This window comes from Sceloporus occidentalis, unplaced genomic scaffold, assembly GCF_023333645.1.
Source record: "Sceloporus occidentalis isolate IW3139 unplaced genomic scaffold, rSceOcc1.0.p SCAF_14, whole genome shotgun sequence".
Lineage (NCBI taxonomy): Eukaryota > Metazoa > Chordata > Lepidosauria > Squamata > Phrynosomatidae > Sceloporus > Sceloporus occidentalis.
Genome location: NW_028316994.1, coordinates 16,174,431 through 16,191,425, shown reverse-complemented (window position 1 = coordinate 16,191,425; position 16,995 = coordinate 16,174,431). Strand labels below are relative to the sequence as shown.

Below are 16,995 nucleotides of genomic sequence, written 5' to 3'. Positions count from 1 at the left end.
ATATAGCATTTATTTATTTAAAGTATTCTTGTATCACCTCCTAATCCACAAGGGTTCCTGAGGTGAGGAACAAATAAAAACCAATTAAAACAACACAGAGATAAAAACATTTTTAAAACACGTTAAAATGCACTTTAAAAACTGCTAAAGACAACCTAAAAACAATCCTGCGAGCAAGTTTTGAAACAGTTAAAACACCCATTGCAAACACTGAATGCTGTGCAGAACATTGCTTTTTTGACTGCCCTCAGACGTTTAAGAGAGTCTCACTTCCTTGGGTAGGAAGTTCCACAGCTGAGGTGCTGCTAAAAGGAAAGTCCCATTACATGTACCCACCAACCTAACATCACAAGATGTTGCGGCTCACAACAGGGCCTCCTCTGACAAAATCTCAAATTTTGGCAGGCTCAGATGGGAGGAGGTGGTACTTCAGATATGTTGGGTTAGCAGCATTGTCATCCCATGCGGTAGCTTCTTTCTACTACAACCTCTCTTTATTTTGCTGCTCTCTTGATGGGTCGCAACAGAATCTCACTGTACATGACTCCCTCCTCTTCCACATATGGGACTCCACTCTCCATCACTGGTCCAGCAAAAGTAGGAGCAGAAGAGAAGCTGAGATGGGCATAGGCCACCTCTGGGCCCTGCAGAGGCAAAGGGAAGGGGAAGGGGAAGTTGCTCAGACCAGGCTAATGCCGAATCTTATGAATACAGTCAGCCTTCAGTTTTCATGGGGATTAGGGGTGCGCTCATCCCCTGATGGAAGTGGGAAAACCGCGAATATAGACTTGCTATTATTTTTGCCTGAAAAAAACACTATTCTAGCCAGAGTGTGGTTCAGCTAGAACCTAAAGTTGATCACAGAATCAAGACCTATAGATCCTAAAGAAGTGCTGTCTCTAGGCATCTGGAGGTTTTCAAGTACTGTTCTATAGTCAACTTCCAGAATATATTTTTCAGTGGCGGAGCAAATACAGCCGTCTGCAAATAATCAAATCCATGAATGCTTAACCTCCAAATGGGGAGGAACAACCATAGGACATTAATGGAGCTATCCAAAGTGGTGAACCTTATCAATAGACGATGGATCTCATTCATAAGTTCCAGCACTTTGGCTCATCCAAAGTCCTGCAGCCCGTTCACTTGCGCTCTTGCCATGGAAGCCTCTGACTGCCAGACATAAAACCACTAGGTGGCCCTGAAGAATGGATAATAAATTATAGCTCTATCATTTTAGAGCATAGTTACAAACCTGAAGGGTTTATTTATGATTGTCTAAACTGAGGGAACTACTAGGATTTTATTTATTTTCATCAGTGAACAAAAGCATCATCATCATCATCATCATCATCATCATCAATATGGGAAAAGTAAACCCAGAACTCTGGGAATGGACTGGGTGCTGTTCTAGCCCAGAATTTCTTTTATTTTTAACTCAGCAAAGAGACCTTAGACTATGATAGATATACCATGATATGATCATAATCACCTGCTTTTGTTTATCTCCAGCATTAAATATTCAAAGGTAGATTGCCACTAAACATAGAAGGTCCATGTTTATCACTAATACCTACACAAAAAATTATTTCACAAATTTATGTAATGAGTATGTCTGAGTGCATTTGTGTTTGTTTTTCATAACGTTTGATCTAGCAAACACAAGCACCAACATTATATCTCCATAAAATGGACTCAAGGACCAGCTTTATGGCTCCATAAAGACACGACTTAAAGAAAGAAATTGCTCATTAAAATGTCCCAATGAAGGAGAAAGATGTACCCAAATGCCTATAGTTATAATGGCCAAAATCCCACCAATCAAATTTCCTATAGAGCGTTTGAACTGAAAAATAATTACAAATTGATATAGGAATGGAAGGCCACATTCTTGCAGAAAGTCAAACCAACCGGTCTGTCCATTGCTACCTGTAAGTCTCCATCGGTTGGCACTTTGGATTCCAGCCTTTGACATCTCTCCCTATTCTCCTTGTTGTCTCCTGGCTCACATTCTTGCTGAGATTTTGATACTTTCAAACAGAAAGAGAAAACAGGTGGGTGGAAATGTAAAGAGTGCACTCATCCTCATTGTCTATTGTTTGACAAACTGATCTGAAATAGAGGATTAATTCCAGGAGATTAGGATCCCTGGGAACGCTATTAAAACTATGAAAAGAAGTACCCACAAGCTCTATCACATACCACTCTTCTTTCTCCTGGAGCAGAAAATGAAGGGAATCATCAACAGGATCATAAATGAAGCAGCCCACCAAGCTGTGTATGAATTTTGTATTGAACTGGAAACTGAGCCAAAAAAAAAAAAAAAGGAGGAGGTAGAATTTTAGTATTCAAGAGGATTTTTTGCCCCTTAACATCTACCCCCCCCCCTTTTTTTTTTAAGTTTCAGGTTAGATGAGTAGCAGGACTTTCAGTGATATAATGCATTCCTTAAAAATTCTTAAGGTTAGCTGTTAAAATACCACCAAACCCCCATGTCTCAAGTCCCTCATTCAGTAAAAAGGATCTTCCGGTATCATTTCCAGAAGGTAACATGGATCACATTTTTAGAGAGATTCCAGAGAGTGAAAGTACAAAGACAGGGAAGAACCTTGTCAGTCTCTGTCTCCATTCTACAGATGTCATGAATGCCTGTGTACTTTCACCCTCTACTAGAGAAGAAACACAAATAGGATCCCAAAGGATAAGGGCTTCATCCAGTCTGATGGAGTCCACTATCTAGCCTCTGGCTATTCCCCTGCCATTCTCCCATCCTTTGTAATACCCCATCTTCACCTGAGTGCACCCAGCTTTTCTCCTCCCTTCATCTTTTCCAGGTTCTTTGTGATTTCAAACAAGACACATAAACATACCAACTCATTTCAGAATAAAGCTCTCTCCACTTGGTAGTGATGCTGCCACCTTCCCCAAAAAGACTCACCTGTGATGTTCAACCTCTGGCTCCAGGAAGACATGATCCATCTGCCGTTCATTCTTTCTTCATACCTGCAGGCAAATTCCCCCGTGTGGTTGGGCTGAGCCTGTAGGGAGATGCTCAGAGACACATTGGAGCTCTTCAGAGACCCCTTATTAGTGGAATTAATCTCAGCTCCATCCTGGTAGAAATGGAATATTTTCTTAGCGTGGTTCCCATTGGATGAACACATGATAAGCAAGGTGTCCCCTTCCTGGACCACTCCAGATGAAGACTCCACTGTCAGCTCTGGGGCAGGTGGAGGATCTGGAGAAGAATCAGCAACAAAAGAGATCAGGTATTCTAAGATGGCTCTGTGGTTATGAATTTGGGGGTTTGGAGAAGAAGGCATGCCTCCTATGGAGAACTGTAGATCTGACATTGGGCTTGGTCTTTGTACATTCTCACCCCATCCCAGCCATCCAATAAAATCCAGAACCTGAGGGCTTGCAAATATTTAGAGGTGCTTCCACCACACTAAAATCTCCCCTCCTTGTTCACGGGGGATCCATTCCAGACCCCCTCGCGGAAATGGAGTTTTGCTTATATTCAAGCCCCATTGGCTTGAATATAGTGTGGGCATGGAGGGGTGCCCTAGTGTGCACTGTGAGCACACGCTCCATTCATTCCCCCTCCATTCATCCCTGATGCATAAGTGAGGGACATGAGTCCTAAGACCGCGAGAAAGGAGGGAGCACTATAGTTCTTTTGTTTGAATTTCTATCCTTTCTTCACTCATGTATACAGAAAATCCAAATTCCCAAAGCAGCATGTTCCCCTAGAAATTTTAGGCTAAATCTTTCATTTAGGGGTGAGCTCTCTAGAGTTGCAGCTCTTATCAGGAAAAGCACTGTGTAGGGCTTAAAGCTGTCTTGTGTCTTTAAGTAACAGATTCCAGGGTCAACTTTTTTTTCTTCAGTTGAAATACAGATAGGGAGATAATAGTAAATTGCCCTTTAGTTGCTTCTGACTGTTACTCTTTTCTGGGAAAGGAAGATTTTAGTGCTTTCTTTTCCCTTGTTTCCATTTAGCATCTTTTGCCTTTTTTTGTCAAAGCAAAACAGTGTCATTTTGCCCTATAACAGACAAAGAAGAAATAATGGGAAAAGAACAGTAACAAAAGCCCATAACAAGGTGGGAATCATGTGGTCCTGGATTGCATCACCCAGAATTCCTTACCACTGACTATGCTCGCTGGGCCTGATGGGAATTGCAGTCCCACAACATTTGGAGGGCCCCATAATTCCCACCCCAGCCTACCCCCCACCTCCAGAAACGCACAGCGAAGGAGAGGCTTTTCTGGGGGCAATTGCTCATAACTCCCCCAGCCAAAATCTGAAAAATCAGAAAAGAGGCCAGGATGAAAGTATAGCAGAGTGAAATCCCACCAGCCACCCCTCAGTGAAGATCTTGACACCCCTAACTATATGAGTTCTTTCCCAGTGCTGAGAAAGCTGCGATATAAATCACACAGATAAATAAAAGTATTTTCTATCAGGCTTCCTTCTTTTTTGCTTCCCTTGAATTCAACAAGAACACTGTCACCTCATCCCATCCCAAACAGGGACTCACCCACCTTTCACAACTATGGAAACAGTGTTGCTTCCCAAGGACTTGATCTCTTGCCCTTCCCTTGTCCGGATCCAGTACCTGCAGCTATACTGCCCAGTAGCATTTGCATCCACTTGCAAAGCTTCATGGGACCCTTTCCCTTCCCCAAATAGCTTCCAAAGGCCCTTTTGTTCCTTGCAGAATCTGTATCTTGCCACGTCTTTCTCCTCAGAAGCTGAGCATTTCAGGGTGACTTCTTCTCCCAAGGTGTAAAAAGGGTGCAGAGGAACCAGGGAAAGAGTTGGCGCTTCAGGGGGCTCTGTAACATACCCCAAAAAAGAAGGAGAGAAAACAATCCAGTCAATATGGGAATAAAATTATCAAACATTTGTCAGATTTCTTGAAACTGTCATAGAAACACATTTACAAAATTCCTTGAGAAGCCATGAGGACCAAACTGCGTTGGGTGCCCATTTGGACAGCAGATGTGTTATAAAATGACAGCTTTTGCTTCAACACAATCCAGCATGGAAGACATAATTTCCTCTCCTCCACCACATTCCCTCAGCTGCTAGAAAGCCACACAATTCTGAAACATTCCCCTTCTGAAAATGTGTAACCTCCAGACCAGGCGAGCCTTGTGAACAGGTGAACTCATTCACCGCCAAAGCACAGACTTACCTATGACCGAGAAGTCAACCGAGTTACTCCTTGGAGATGCAGAACGGTTTCCTGTGTTGTCTAATACTGTGTAAGAGCAAGCAAAAGATTCCTCTGACTTCAGGTCTGTTGTGGAGATCCACAAAGAACTTTCTCCTTGTTCCCTATATGTAGTCCACTGATTCTCCCTTTCCCATCGATAGAAGTAGAACCGCAATATATTCTGTCCTGTTTGGGCTCTGCATGCCAACCAGATCCATTCGCCTCTGGCAAAGACGCTGAATGGAAAGGACAAGGAGATTTTAGGGGCTGGGAGAAGTGCAACTCCCTGTGAACCTGAGAAAGGAAAAAAGAGGTCCTTTAACCCTGTCCTTCTGATCTCCACTAGAAGATGAGAGTTAACTTAACTATTTCTCTTGTTCTTCATAAATTACACAGCACAAGTCCGAGCAGAACTAGCTTTTCATTTCCAGTGTCAGCAAGTTCCAGAGATTTAGCAACCATCTTCCTGGGTAAAACACAGCACCAGTGATATTTCAAGATAAGAGAGTTGAGGTCATCCTGAAAAGGGGGCGTTTGGGGGTTCCTGAACTGGTAGCGCTCAGTTTGTGGCCTGATTTGATCTGACAAACTCAGTGGAAGACTCTTGCTTGTTGCATATGTTCTCTCCTCCTCTCTCTATGGCATACATACTCCTGGAGATATGGAGTGGAGTGCTTCCATTTTTTAAAAAGAGGAGATACTATGCTTAGAACCAAAGAATAACTTGCCTAATAATCTCACATGAGGGGAGACAGGGGTGTCTGCTGGTCTCCAGCTCAGTGATGTGGTAAATCTACTCATGGTTTTGGTCTCAGATTTGAAGTAGTTATCTAAAGTTATGGACCTAATTTGGGGTAGGGTTTGATGCCTTGAGTAGCTCCTTTAAAATTTAAAACCTGGAGCAGTCACATACATTTGTGAAAGCGACCAGTTACAAGGGATGGAGAGGCCTTCAAAGACTCATTCCCAAAATTGGGAGCCAATCATCCTCCGCAATTCTTTTTTACTGTTGTCAACCACCCGGATTGGTTTGCCACAGGGCGGTATATAAATAAATCTTATTATTATTATTATTATTATTATTGTTATTGTTATTATTATTATTATGGCTGATTTTCAGGGGAAGATTGAATCTGTGATTGTGAAACACCATCCAATAAGCAATCTCACTTAAAACAACACCAATTTAAAGCCTGTCTAATCAGTCCCCTACCTTCCTGTAACAGCTGATTATGGAGCAAAGGTCCACTAAAATAAATAAAAAGGTGACAATAAGGAGAGGAGAGAATGAGAGGAAGGACAGCTGCCCTCTGGTACTCATCCATGCTTGACCCTGTGGTGTCACCGAGACAGGACCGAGGGTCGGAGTATGACCCTCTTGAGACAGAGATGGAGAAAAGCCCCAAAGCTGGAGCAGACCAAAGGCTTTTTTTTCATTGGGCAAAGAAGGTGAATTCTGGACCTGAGAGAAAGTAGTAACTTTGATTAAGATTTTCCAATAATTGGGAGTGGGATGTTAATCGGACTGTGGATGAAAACTCACAGAGAGGATTGTATTTACTTAGGTGGAATTTTTTCCTCTCTTTTTTCAGGCTTTCTTGAGCTCATTATATAAATGTCAGGGGTTTCTGCTTAGAGCATGAAGTGTCATCTTTGTGAAAACACTTTTGCCATCATGTTGTCTAATCACTCCCTTTTCACTGCTCAGCCACACGTTTTCATTTTCATCAGTAAAGGACTGGAGGGTATAGAAACACGTGGCCTTCAAAGACTATGTGACTGCATGCCCCAGCATTCCTGATCATTGGCAATGCTGACTAGGGCTGGTGGGAACTGTTCTCCACCAACATGTGGAGGGCAGTATGTTACAAGAGGCAGTCATATGAAGCATCCACCTCTGTAGCACAGAATATGCCATTCAAACAAAAAACACCAAGTCTCAGTAATGAGGAAAATATGCAGCCTCACCTTTTGCAAGGCAGGAATTCCTTCTCTTAATCCAAAGGCCCAGCAAAGGAATCCAGGCCTCTCTGAGATCTCATGCAAACCTATCTTGGGGTACCAGTTCCAGGAATGAATTTCTGGTTCTTACCTGCAAAGGGCCCCATCCAGCAAAGAACTGAGAATGCAGCTGAAAAGGGAAAAAGAAAGAAAGGAGTTGGTAGCCTTCCACTTCTATACTTGCATGTGTTTGTGCTGGCCTTTCAGAAGGAGGGATGAAAGGAGAGAGGGATCAAGTAAACTGACAGAAAGACTAAAGAAAGGAGAAGGAAGAAGTAAAAACCATGGAGGAAGAGGCTGGATCCAAAGAAAAATAAGGAGGAAGAAAGGAAAGAAGGAGAGCCAGACTGGAGAGAGAGGAAATGGCTGAGAGAACCAGGCTGTAGCCAGTGACCATTTCTCAAGACTGAACCAAAGGAGATAAAGCTTCTCTCCTAACCGTGGAACCAGCGGTCCTGACCCAGAGCTGGTGTTCTGAAAACTGGATACACAGATTACTGTATGGGAAGAAGCCCCTTTGCTCTGTAGGAAAGTGAAAATCTATAAATCCATTCCAAGAAATAATCACAGTGGATCTTTTCAATGAGAACTCTCATCTCATGAATGGCCTCTAAATCACACTCTTGACTTCTTGCTTCTCTTCTACATCATGATATAAATACTAATTAAAAATAAAGAGATGTTCCTTGAAAGAAGTAACAAAGGGATCTGATACTTTTCCAGATTTATTCTCCATTACTGGGCTTTTGAATATGATGGCCTCCAGCAGCTAAGTAACAAGGAGGACTTTAGCATGGAAAGATTGTCACTTGTTGAATGTCTGCTTGCAATTCTAGTGCTATATGCAGAGGAGGTGGGCCAACAGATAACTCAAAAGTGGCCTCCCCTTTTCATATTACACTAGAAGATGTAATTCTTTACAAGTTTTGTTTTCAAAGCAAGCATTGACTAATTGTAGGAATTTTATTTTGGCTGTGTGAAGGTCATTAAAAAAATTGCACAGAACCCTATGACATTTCTGAGGTTGTAATAAGACAACAGGCAACTTGAAAGCGCACACGAACATAATGCCCCCAGAAGCACAGTTTCTGGTTTCCCGAGAATGGTCCTCCAAGCTGCAGAGAGCGTCTACATCTGATCTAGATAAAGACGGAAAGAAAAAGACAGGGAAGCAGTGAAATGTTGGGATGCAGGAAGAGAGGACAATGAGCTCCTGTTATCAAGAGAATGGAGAGACAAGAGAGATGTCCAAACCTGCCACCAATGCCATGGACTCCATCCTCAGCCAAGATGCCTGTAGACCCCCAATGCTTGGTCCTTCAATCTACCGCCGCTTTGCTTTCTCTCCCAACAGAGCTGGGGTGCCCAGCTTATTAGCAATATCATCTGTCAGCAAAGACAAATTAGACTGCACCAACCTGCATCTCACACTCACACCTCCAGCCAAGATCGCAGCTCAGCCTCGAGGCTCCTGGCCCCACTTGGCCACACCAAAGGCCTGCTTTCAAGCTCCATGGGGCAGCTAACCGCATCCGGCTTTGCTCTCTCTTCTTCTGGCCTTTCTTGTAAACCAAAACTTAAAAATAGCCAAAAAGTAGCAGTGTGGGGCCAGAAGTGAGAAAGCAAAGGAAAAAATGAGCAATTGTTTCATCAGCGGGTATTCCGATTTGGGTTTCAGCGTCCAGGTTCTAGTCCAATGAGTACCCACTCCAACCAGGGGACACCACACTCCATTCCTGCACAAAGTCAAGACACTTTGCCCATCTGCTGTGAGCTGAATCCTGGGCCATTAGCGTTGATAGCAATCAAAGGCATAAGAAACAAATTTATGCCGTGTTCCTCTTAATACAAATTTGCAGAGTTTTTTCTACATCAAAAGAAGAAGACAGTGGGCTGGAAGCAGGGCACCCGATATTCACTGTGCTTGGATACAACTTGGATGTTGCCACCAGATTTGGGGATGGAATTCTGGATTTTCTATTCCAAAAAAAATTGCTGGGGATTCTGAGAGCTCTATTCCAAAAAGTGACCTTTTCATGTTCTGCCTATATTATATAATGTGGGCATGCTCTGAAAGAGGGGGTTGCCTCACTCCAAAATTTGGGTTAAAGCGCACACACACACACCCTTCTTGAGCCAGGAGACATTCTTGGAGGAACAATTGATGCTCAGATCTGAGCAAGGCTCTCTCATCACCTGCATAATTGCATCCTTAGCATCATGGATAGAAAAGGCAGAAACACAGCACAGTCTAATAATCCAGAACATAAAGAAAACAGCCCAGGTTCCCATTTCACTAGTACAAAATTCATTCCATGAGAAACTGGTTCTTCATCTTCCAGATCAAGATGGACTTCCTGAAGTCGCTGGAGTTGGAGAAACCTGGCCATTGGCATGAAGCTGGGAAAGCAGCGTGGGGTGGTTTTGTGCTCCCTCTGGAAGATCAAGTGCCCAGGTTGAGTGGTCGCTTGGGCCAGCCATTGGGGTTCTGGGAGTAACAGTCCAAAAACACTTCAGGAGATTCTCTGCATTGGCCCCTTGACCACAGGATGTCTCCCAAGTTCCTTCTTTATTTGCATTTAAATGCTTCATCCAAAAATTTAGCTTCCAGCAGGCTTTCAATTTACAATTTTAATTAATATTTGATTAATTCTGCCTGAGGACTACAGTGTAATGCTGTGCTTTTTTGTTTTAATGTTATTGTGCCATTTCTCACATATAAAGTACTTCAAATCTGATGCAAAATCCTTAGATAGTTTAGCAATTATTTATAGAAAACCAGACTACAGGATAACAAATACACTACATAAGTACAGGAAATTTAGGCTGCTGCCATTCTAAGGAAATAAAGCAGTTTGACACCACTTTCACTATCATGGGCTCCATCCTATGGAATTCTGAGATTTGTAGTTTGGTGCGACACTGAGCGCTCTGACAGGGAAGGCTAAATATCTCACAAAAGTACAAATTCCAAGATTTCATAGCATTGAGCCATGACAGTTAAAGTGGTGTCAAACTGCTTTATTTTTGCAGTGTGGATACATCCTTAGCCTCACTCCTAATAGAGACACCTCTTGACTGCTCCCAGTGCGTAAGCAAGTAGCTCCCCATTGACGAAATGAAATTTGCTAGAAGCCAGAAAGTTTAGCTGACAACCCTGAAGTTACTCAGAGCATTATCCAGCCCTGTGTCCAATGATTCACCTTGGAATTTGCCCCCTATTCCCCCCCCCACCATAACAACAACTCCTTGCGCATGAGTTGTACAGTCCAGAGTCCAGATAGACAAAGCAGATAGATAACTGCTCCTTTACAACAGAGCTAACGCAAGGAAAGAAAGAAAGAAAGAAAGAAAGAAAGAACAGCAGGAAGGAGTCTTATCTGCATAGATCCCCAGTTGTTTTGCCCTTGCATCATGGAGTATATCAATGCTTTGGTGCCGACTAATTTGTTAAAGTAAGTATTCGGTGGTAGGGAAGGGGGTGGAGGAGGAAAGTGGAAGAGGCCTGGGTTGAGAGCTGTTTGGAGGTTTCTAGGCCATGGATTTTGGAATGGGGGAGACATAGGGTTCAACCTCCCCTAAAATTAGTCTGGGGGATTTCTGGTCTCGTGACGCACCAAAGCCCTTTGGCCAAAAATTCTAAGTACCTCTCCCTAAACTGTCAATCCCAGGATTCCATAGAGTGGAGCCATGGTGGTTAAAGTGGAATGATAGCACCGTAATTGTGTGATGTGAATTCCCAGCTCTGATATGAAACCCACTAGATGACCCTGGTGACCAAGTGCCATGCTCTCAGCCTCAGAGGAAGGCAATGGCAAACCTCCTCTGAACAAATCTTGCCAAGGAAACCCAATGATAGGCTTGCCTTAAGAGTCGCCATAGTTGGAAATTACTTGAAGGCACACAATAACAACAAAGGAATGACAGCACTATAATTTGCGTAATGTGAGAGTGGCGAGACGGGGGCGGCCTTCTGAATCTCACATGGCCATGGCCATGCAGGACCCAGAAGGTAGCTGTCCACTCCCCCAGGGTCTACTATCCCACCAAGTGACTTCCCCCTATGTGGTGTCAACCAGTGTGGTCCACACCCCACACGCCACCGCCTAGTGACACCACTGCTCCTGGCCACTGCTGAAACCTGGGCATCCAGGCTCAGAGAAGAATCCAGGACACCCGAACTTCAAGCCTGAGATTTCAGGGGGAGCGTAGTAACCCCATCCAACACAGGTGGATTAATTTGCCCACAAAAGTAATTTGCCCTGTCCTTGCAAGTACCTATAAGTAAGCAAAATTAATAACAACCTGCCCTCCCTCATCCTTAAAAACAGTTTTGGGGACCCTTCTATATACCACTTGGGGAATGTGGTGTTGCCTCCCTTCCTTCTCTACTCCTGGAGGGCAACCCTGGAGCAAAATTCACATGCCTTCTTCCACCAAGAAGATCATTCACTATACCTTCACTGCAGAACTGATGCAGTTTGATACTGCTTTAACTGCCCTGGCTCTATGCTATGGAATTCTGGGATTTGTAGTTTTGTGAGATATTTAGATATTCAGCCTTCTCCGGTTAAATATAGCTAAAGTGGTATCAAACTGCATTATTTCTGCAGTGCAGTCTAAGGGCTGGTGGGATTATAGTATGGGGCTGGTGGAAAACAGGGAGTGAGAAGTGAGTATGACTGGAAGATTGCTAACAATTGGCTGAAGTGTCAGTATTTTAATGCTGGAAAATAGGTACGGGGAGATGGAAATAGAAACCCGAGGGGATAGAATCCAACAGGAAAGAGCTAGATGGCAGTGCATACTTTAACATTTTGATGTAGGTTTAGTGTATCCTATTTTATAGGTGTGTGTGTATGTACAGTAGTACCTTTTGAACCACTGAGGTTTGCTTCCAGGACCTCCCGTGGATACCAAAATCAATGGATGCTCAAGTCCTATTATTATATGGTAAAATTGTTTTCCTTACATGACAACATCAAGATTTGCTTTTCAGAATATATATATTAAAGTCATTAATGGTTGAATCTAGAGGGCCAACTGTATGTGTATGTGTATATATGTATATAAACACACACACATATATATACAGAACATACATACATGCATATATTGCACTGCATTGAAGAAAGTTGCCTTATTCCAAGTCAAATCAAAGTCAATCTAGCTCAATATGCTCAGCTCTTGAAGGCAATAAAGCCTCTCAGGCTTTCAGGCAGAGGCCTTCATTGGCCCTTTCTGGAGATCCCTTCCAGTGGTCTCCCATCCAACCAAGTCAGACCCTGCTTAGTTCCTAAAATCAGATAAGACTAGGTTTGCTCAGGGTAGCATAAGATAAAATGTTATCTTTCAATTCATAGTCCTTTTTATGGATTTATCCCAAATGCAGCCAATACACACAACACAGACCTAGGAAATGGGATTTTTATAGTTCAACATTACAGAGTAGCCTCTTTGCTATCAGCCAGGCCCCAAGTCCACTCTCAGCTCTTGCTGTCACTTCCTCCTGGAGGTGGAACTTGGACTATGATGACATCAATGGCCTGCAGGGACCAAAAGAGACTGTGATAAACACCTCCAACATATAGCCCTACTATCAATAGGTTGTGTCAGCAGAGTTAATTGGAGGTCATTTTAGATGCCAGTCCTGGCTGAAAAGCAGGCTATGAATTCAGTATGCACTAGAATTGCCAGATCTGAAGGCGGCTTCAGGGCAAGGGGGAGGAATCTCAAGGTGAGAGCAGTGCGTTGTTAGCTGTAGGCTTCTTTGGAATGGCCCAAAACCCACCTTGATGGCAAGTCAACTATCTTAAGTGATTATGTTCTGCAGCTCTGGAGAGCAGGGCTCTACAGATGACATGGCCATCCCCTTCCTGCCAGTGGAAAATGCTATGGGGAGCAGAAGCAATGTCCCCTGTGGGGTTCTCCTGCCACAATTCTTTGTTGCATCATTGCATGTTGGTGAGAAGCAGCTGGTTGTGTCATCTTGCAACACCCTGCTTTCCAGCACCACAGAACCCCATCATTCAATACATCTGACTGGCTTTTATGGTGGGTTTCAGATGTCAGATCTGGTGATCAGGCTTCTTGTGAAGCATCTCAGCTAGTGTTTTGTGTCTCTGTCCCCCAGGTCAGTATCAAGTGCAGGTTCAGAACTCACCCGGCGAGTCTGGTCACCAAGCCCCCCACCACAGCGTCCCTTCCGGGTGTGTGACCACAAACGCAACATCCGCAAGGGGTTAATGGCAGGGACCTTGCACGAACTATTGGTGAAGGTGAGTAGTAGTCTTTTCTCCTGACAACCTGATAAGGTCCTGTGATGAGCGCCAGGAGCTATTGAGCTGTATTTTCCAGGGTTCAAGAACCAATTCTGCCATAATGCAGGGGTATATAGCCATGGTGAAAGGCAAATTCCAGAGTCCATTTTGTGGTGAGACCAAAGCCATGGGCTCACTCACTTGGGCATAGAAGAGTAACTGTCTCTGCCTCAGTTTTCTTTCTGCAAATCAAAAATGGCAGCAATGGAAAGCAGGGTGGTGCAGGATGATGTGAGCAGTCCTCTCCTGCCAGGGAGCAACAGTGCAAAATGCAGAAACCATAAATGCACAGGAGTATGGAAAAATGACAGTCAGATGTGCACTTACATGAGAACCTACTTTTGTTGCAAATAAAATCAAGTTTCTAGTTCTCATGGATGTATGTGATCAAGAGTAGTTGGACAAGACTTGTAGACAGCTGCTTGTAGACCTCCTCAAAATTGGTTGCCAGAATTATGCAAAAATTTCAAGAAGTGGCACACTCACAGAGGGCATACATCTAGGTCCCAGCATCTGAACCTATCATGGGATTTTCTTGGCAAGTTCCTTCAGAGGTGGGTTGCCATTGCTGTCCTCTGAGGCTGAAAGTATTGACTTGCCCAAGATCACCCAGTGGGTTTACATGGCCAAACCAGGATTTGGACCCTCCAGAGTCATAGTGCAGTGCTCAAACCACTACACTACACTGGCTATGGTGATTTAGTCTTCCCAAATTATTTTGTGTGTGGCTTTCACTTTGCTTTCTAGAATCTGGGGTTCATTTTCATAGGTTTCTTCTTCCCATGTGTCAATCATCCTATCCCTTCTTTTGTACAGCTCTTCTGTGTATTATTATTATTATTATTATTATTATTATTATTATTATTATATTGTGGTTGTGTATCACCTTCTGCAATGACCAAAAAAAAGGCATACTCAAGCGTCACGTTGCCTTACGTCTGCTTATGCCATAACATGGTAACAATCTTTGACACATCCCTGTTTTCTTCTTCCTCAGGCGAGGGAGACACTGCTGGTCTCTGGCATCATTTCCTTGGTGCTGGATGAGGATGGCACTCTGGTGGAGACCGAGGAGTTCTTTGAGGCCTTGGAAGATAACACAACCCTGATGGTGCTACAAAAGGGCCAGAAGTGGAGTCACTGCAAGGTAAGGAGACAAGGCCATAAAGGCAGTACACTGTTTCCTTTGTGTAAAGAGCTAGGTAAACCAAGTGTCTGGAAGAAAACATTAGACCCAGCATGGGGATCATGGGATCCTCCAGAGGCTGCTGGGTTGCAACTTCCAGCAGCCACCATAGACAGTGGAAGAAAGACAGGATAGAAATGTAACAAACAGTAGAGGCAAGATTTGAATGTCTTGTGCCATTTGAATGTGTTGTGCTAGAGGGCTGTTGTGCCACTGGAGCAACCAAACCAAATAGCAAAGGCTATTTTTTACCCCTGTGACCTGGGAGTGACCCAATATAATTTTTTGATTCAGTTTCTGCTGACAATCAGCCATGGGGCAATTCAGCCCAATATGTCACATTTTTGAGCTGACTTCAGAAGTCTGCAAATTTTTACCAATATTTTTTTTAAATTAAAAAAAGTGGGACATCAGGAAGTCACAGAAAATGTGTTATTGTGCCACTTTCCTCATCCCTGAACTTAGCAAAACCATTTCCGGAAATGACTCAAGCAGCCTCACCTTTCTTTCTTCTGTACCACCAGCTTTGTTCAACTCTTCATCTTTGCCTAGCACCCAAGGTGTCAATATCATAGTCACAGTAAACCAACATTAATGATCCTTCCCACATTGAAGCCTGCTTGTCTGAAATTACCAGACCTTTCTCTATCCATCCACCAACAGGGTGGCAGCCGAACCTATGCGCTTAGCCGAGAGAAACCCCGGAACAGTCAGGACATTGCCCGCATCACCTTCGATGTCTACAAGCTCAACCCGCGAGACCTCTTTGGTAGCCTCAATATCTCAGCAACGTTCTATGGACTCTACTCCATGAGCTGCGATTTCAAGTGCTTGGGACCCAAGAAGGTGCTGAGGTGAGTTTGCAACAACATGTTTGCTGTGGCTTTCTTGCCACTCCCAAGAGAACAGAGATCACTGTGCATTAAAGGTCTTTAGGAACAAAGACCTTCTTATTCAGACAGGACCTTGTTTCTTAAATCATGTGTATCTTGGAAGGCTGGTCCTCCAAAGTGGCCCAAGAGCTTGCACAACCCTGAATTCCACCCTTGCACAACCTCTAGTAAAGTACAACCACTTGCCTAACTTGAAAAGCCCCCAAAGGATTCCAGCTGAAGATTCTGGGCAGAGGCAGTTCAAGCCACTCACACCAGACTAAAATTTCTTACTTGTGGTGTTCGTGCAATGAGCATCCAAGACCTCAGTTGTGTCTTCAAAGTGAGAATTATTGAGTGTACAAAAAGAAACAGCATCAATCCAGCATCACTGTGACAACAGGTTTTTCTGCTTTGTCCACCTTCAGTAGGATCTTGACCAGAGTGCTTAATATTTTGCTTTTATTGGGTCATTTTTTAATAAATGTATTTCTAATACATGGGTCCTTTGAGTGGACAAGCTGTGTATGGAGAAGTACTATGATTTTTTCTCTTTCCTTCCCCCAAGGGAGATCCTGCGGGTGGCTTCCACCATCATGCAAGGCGTCGGGCACATCCTCCTGGGTGCCTCCCACTACATCCGCCGCCTCTTGGAGGGTGGTGACAGCTGGCATCCCCATGTCAGATTGAGTGCTTACGAAGGCTGAAACCTTCCTGCAACACGCTCCATCCAGGACTGAACAAAGCTCAGGGCTCTCATCTGTTTGGACCAACAATTAAAGGGATGCAACCTTGGAGGACCTGGAACTAAGGTTTGCTTCCATCCCTCCATACCAAGGGCACCAAGGAGCTTAATAAATGGTGACTCTGGTATTTTTAAGTAGCTTATATGAGTGCTTGGCATAATATAAACGCTGTTGGCATACTGACTGGAAGGTGCATTGGCTCTAGCCCAATACTATATATTCCAGACAGAAATGCGTTCCATCCAAGTCCATCAGAAGTGAACTTCCAGTGTCATTCCCCACCCCACCTACCTAATGGGAAGGGGGCTGACTTAGGGGATCTCATGCCCTATCTTAGCACAAAGTAGTCACTCTGGAAGTATTAGAAAGATAACATTGTTTTTAAAAGAAAGAAACTAATTTGACCAACACACTTCTGATTCTTGAGGTGTCAATGCACTTCAACTACTATCATCCCTAAGCACTAGCCAAGGATAGTGGGAGTTGCTGTCCAACATCATCAGGAGGGTCACACATTGTCCACGTTCCCTGGGTATACTCTTCTAATGAGACACAGCTCCTGTCTTTCTCCTAGAAAGTCTGTCCAGTGGGTGCCCTCCTCCAATCTTCTTCCCATCTGCCTTCCACTGTTTAGTCTCAAAACCAGCCA

The 16,995-nt window shown here is 43.8% G+C and overlaps 2 protein-coding genes across 2 annotated transcripts; one reads left to right on the top strand and one right to left on the bottom strand.

Moving 5' to 3' along the window:
• Window positions 1–494: 494 nt before the first annotated feature.
• Window positions 495–7,329, bottom strand: LOC149304249 (uncharacterized). The gene is made up of 7 exons (XM_089479713.1): window positions 7,314–7,329; window positions 5,201–5,266; window positions 4,545–4,838; window positions 2,936–3,235; window positions 2,200–2,301; window positions 1,927–2,027; window positions 495–644 (listed from the first exon to the last, which is right to left on the bottom strand). Exons 1-7 carry the CDS (start codon window positions 7,327–7,329, stop codon window positions 495–497), a joined length of 1,029 nt encoding a protein of 342 aa, XP_089335839.1.
• Window positions 7,330–10,483: 3,154 nt separating this feature from the next.
• On the top strand, window positions 10,484–16,397 carry CIDEB (cell death inducing DFFA like effector b). The gene is made up of 5 exons (XM_089481220.1): window positions 10,484–10,677; window positions 13,356–13,500; window positions 14,540–14,689; window positions 15,392–15,582; window positions 16,169–16,397. Exons 1-5 carry the CDS (start codon window positions 10,637–10,639, stop codon window positions 16,305–16,307), a joined length of 666 nt encoding a protein of 221 aa, XP_089337346.1. The 5' UTR covers window positions 10,484–10,636; the 3' UTR covers window positions 16,308–16,397.
• Window positions 16,398–16,995: the final 598 nt, after the last annotated feature.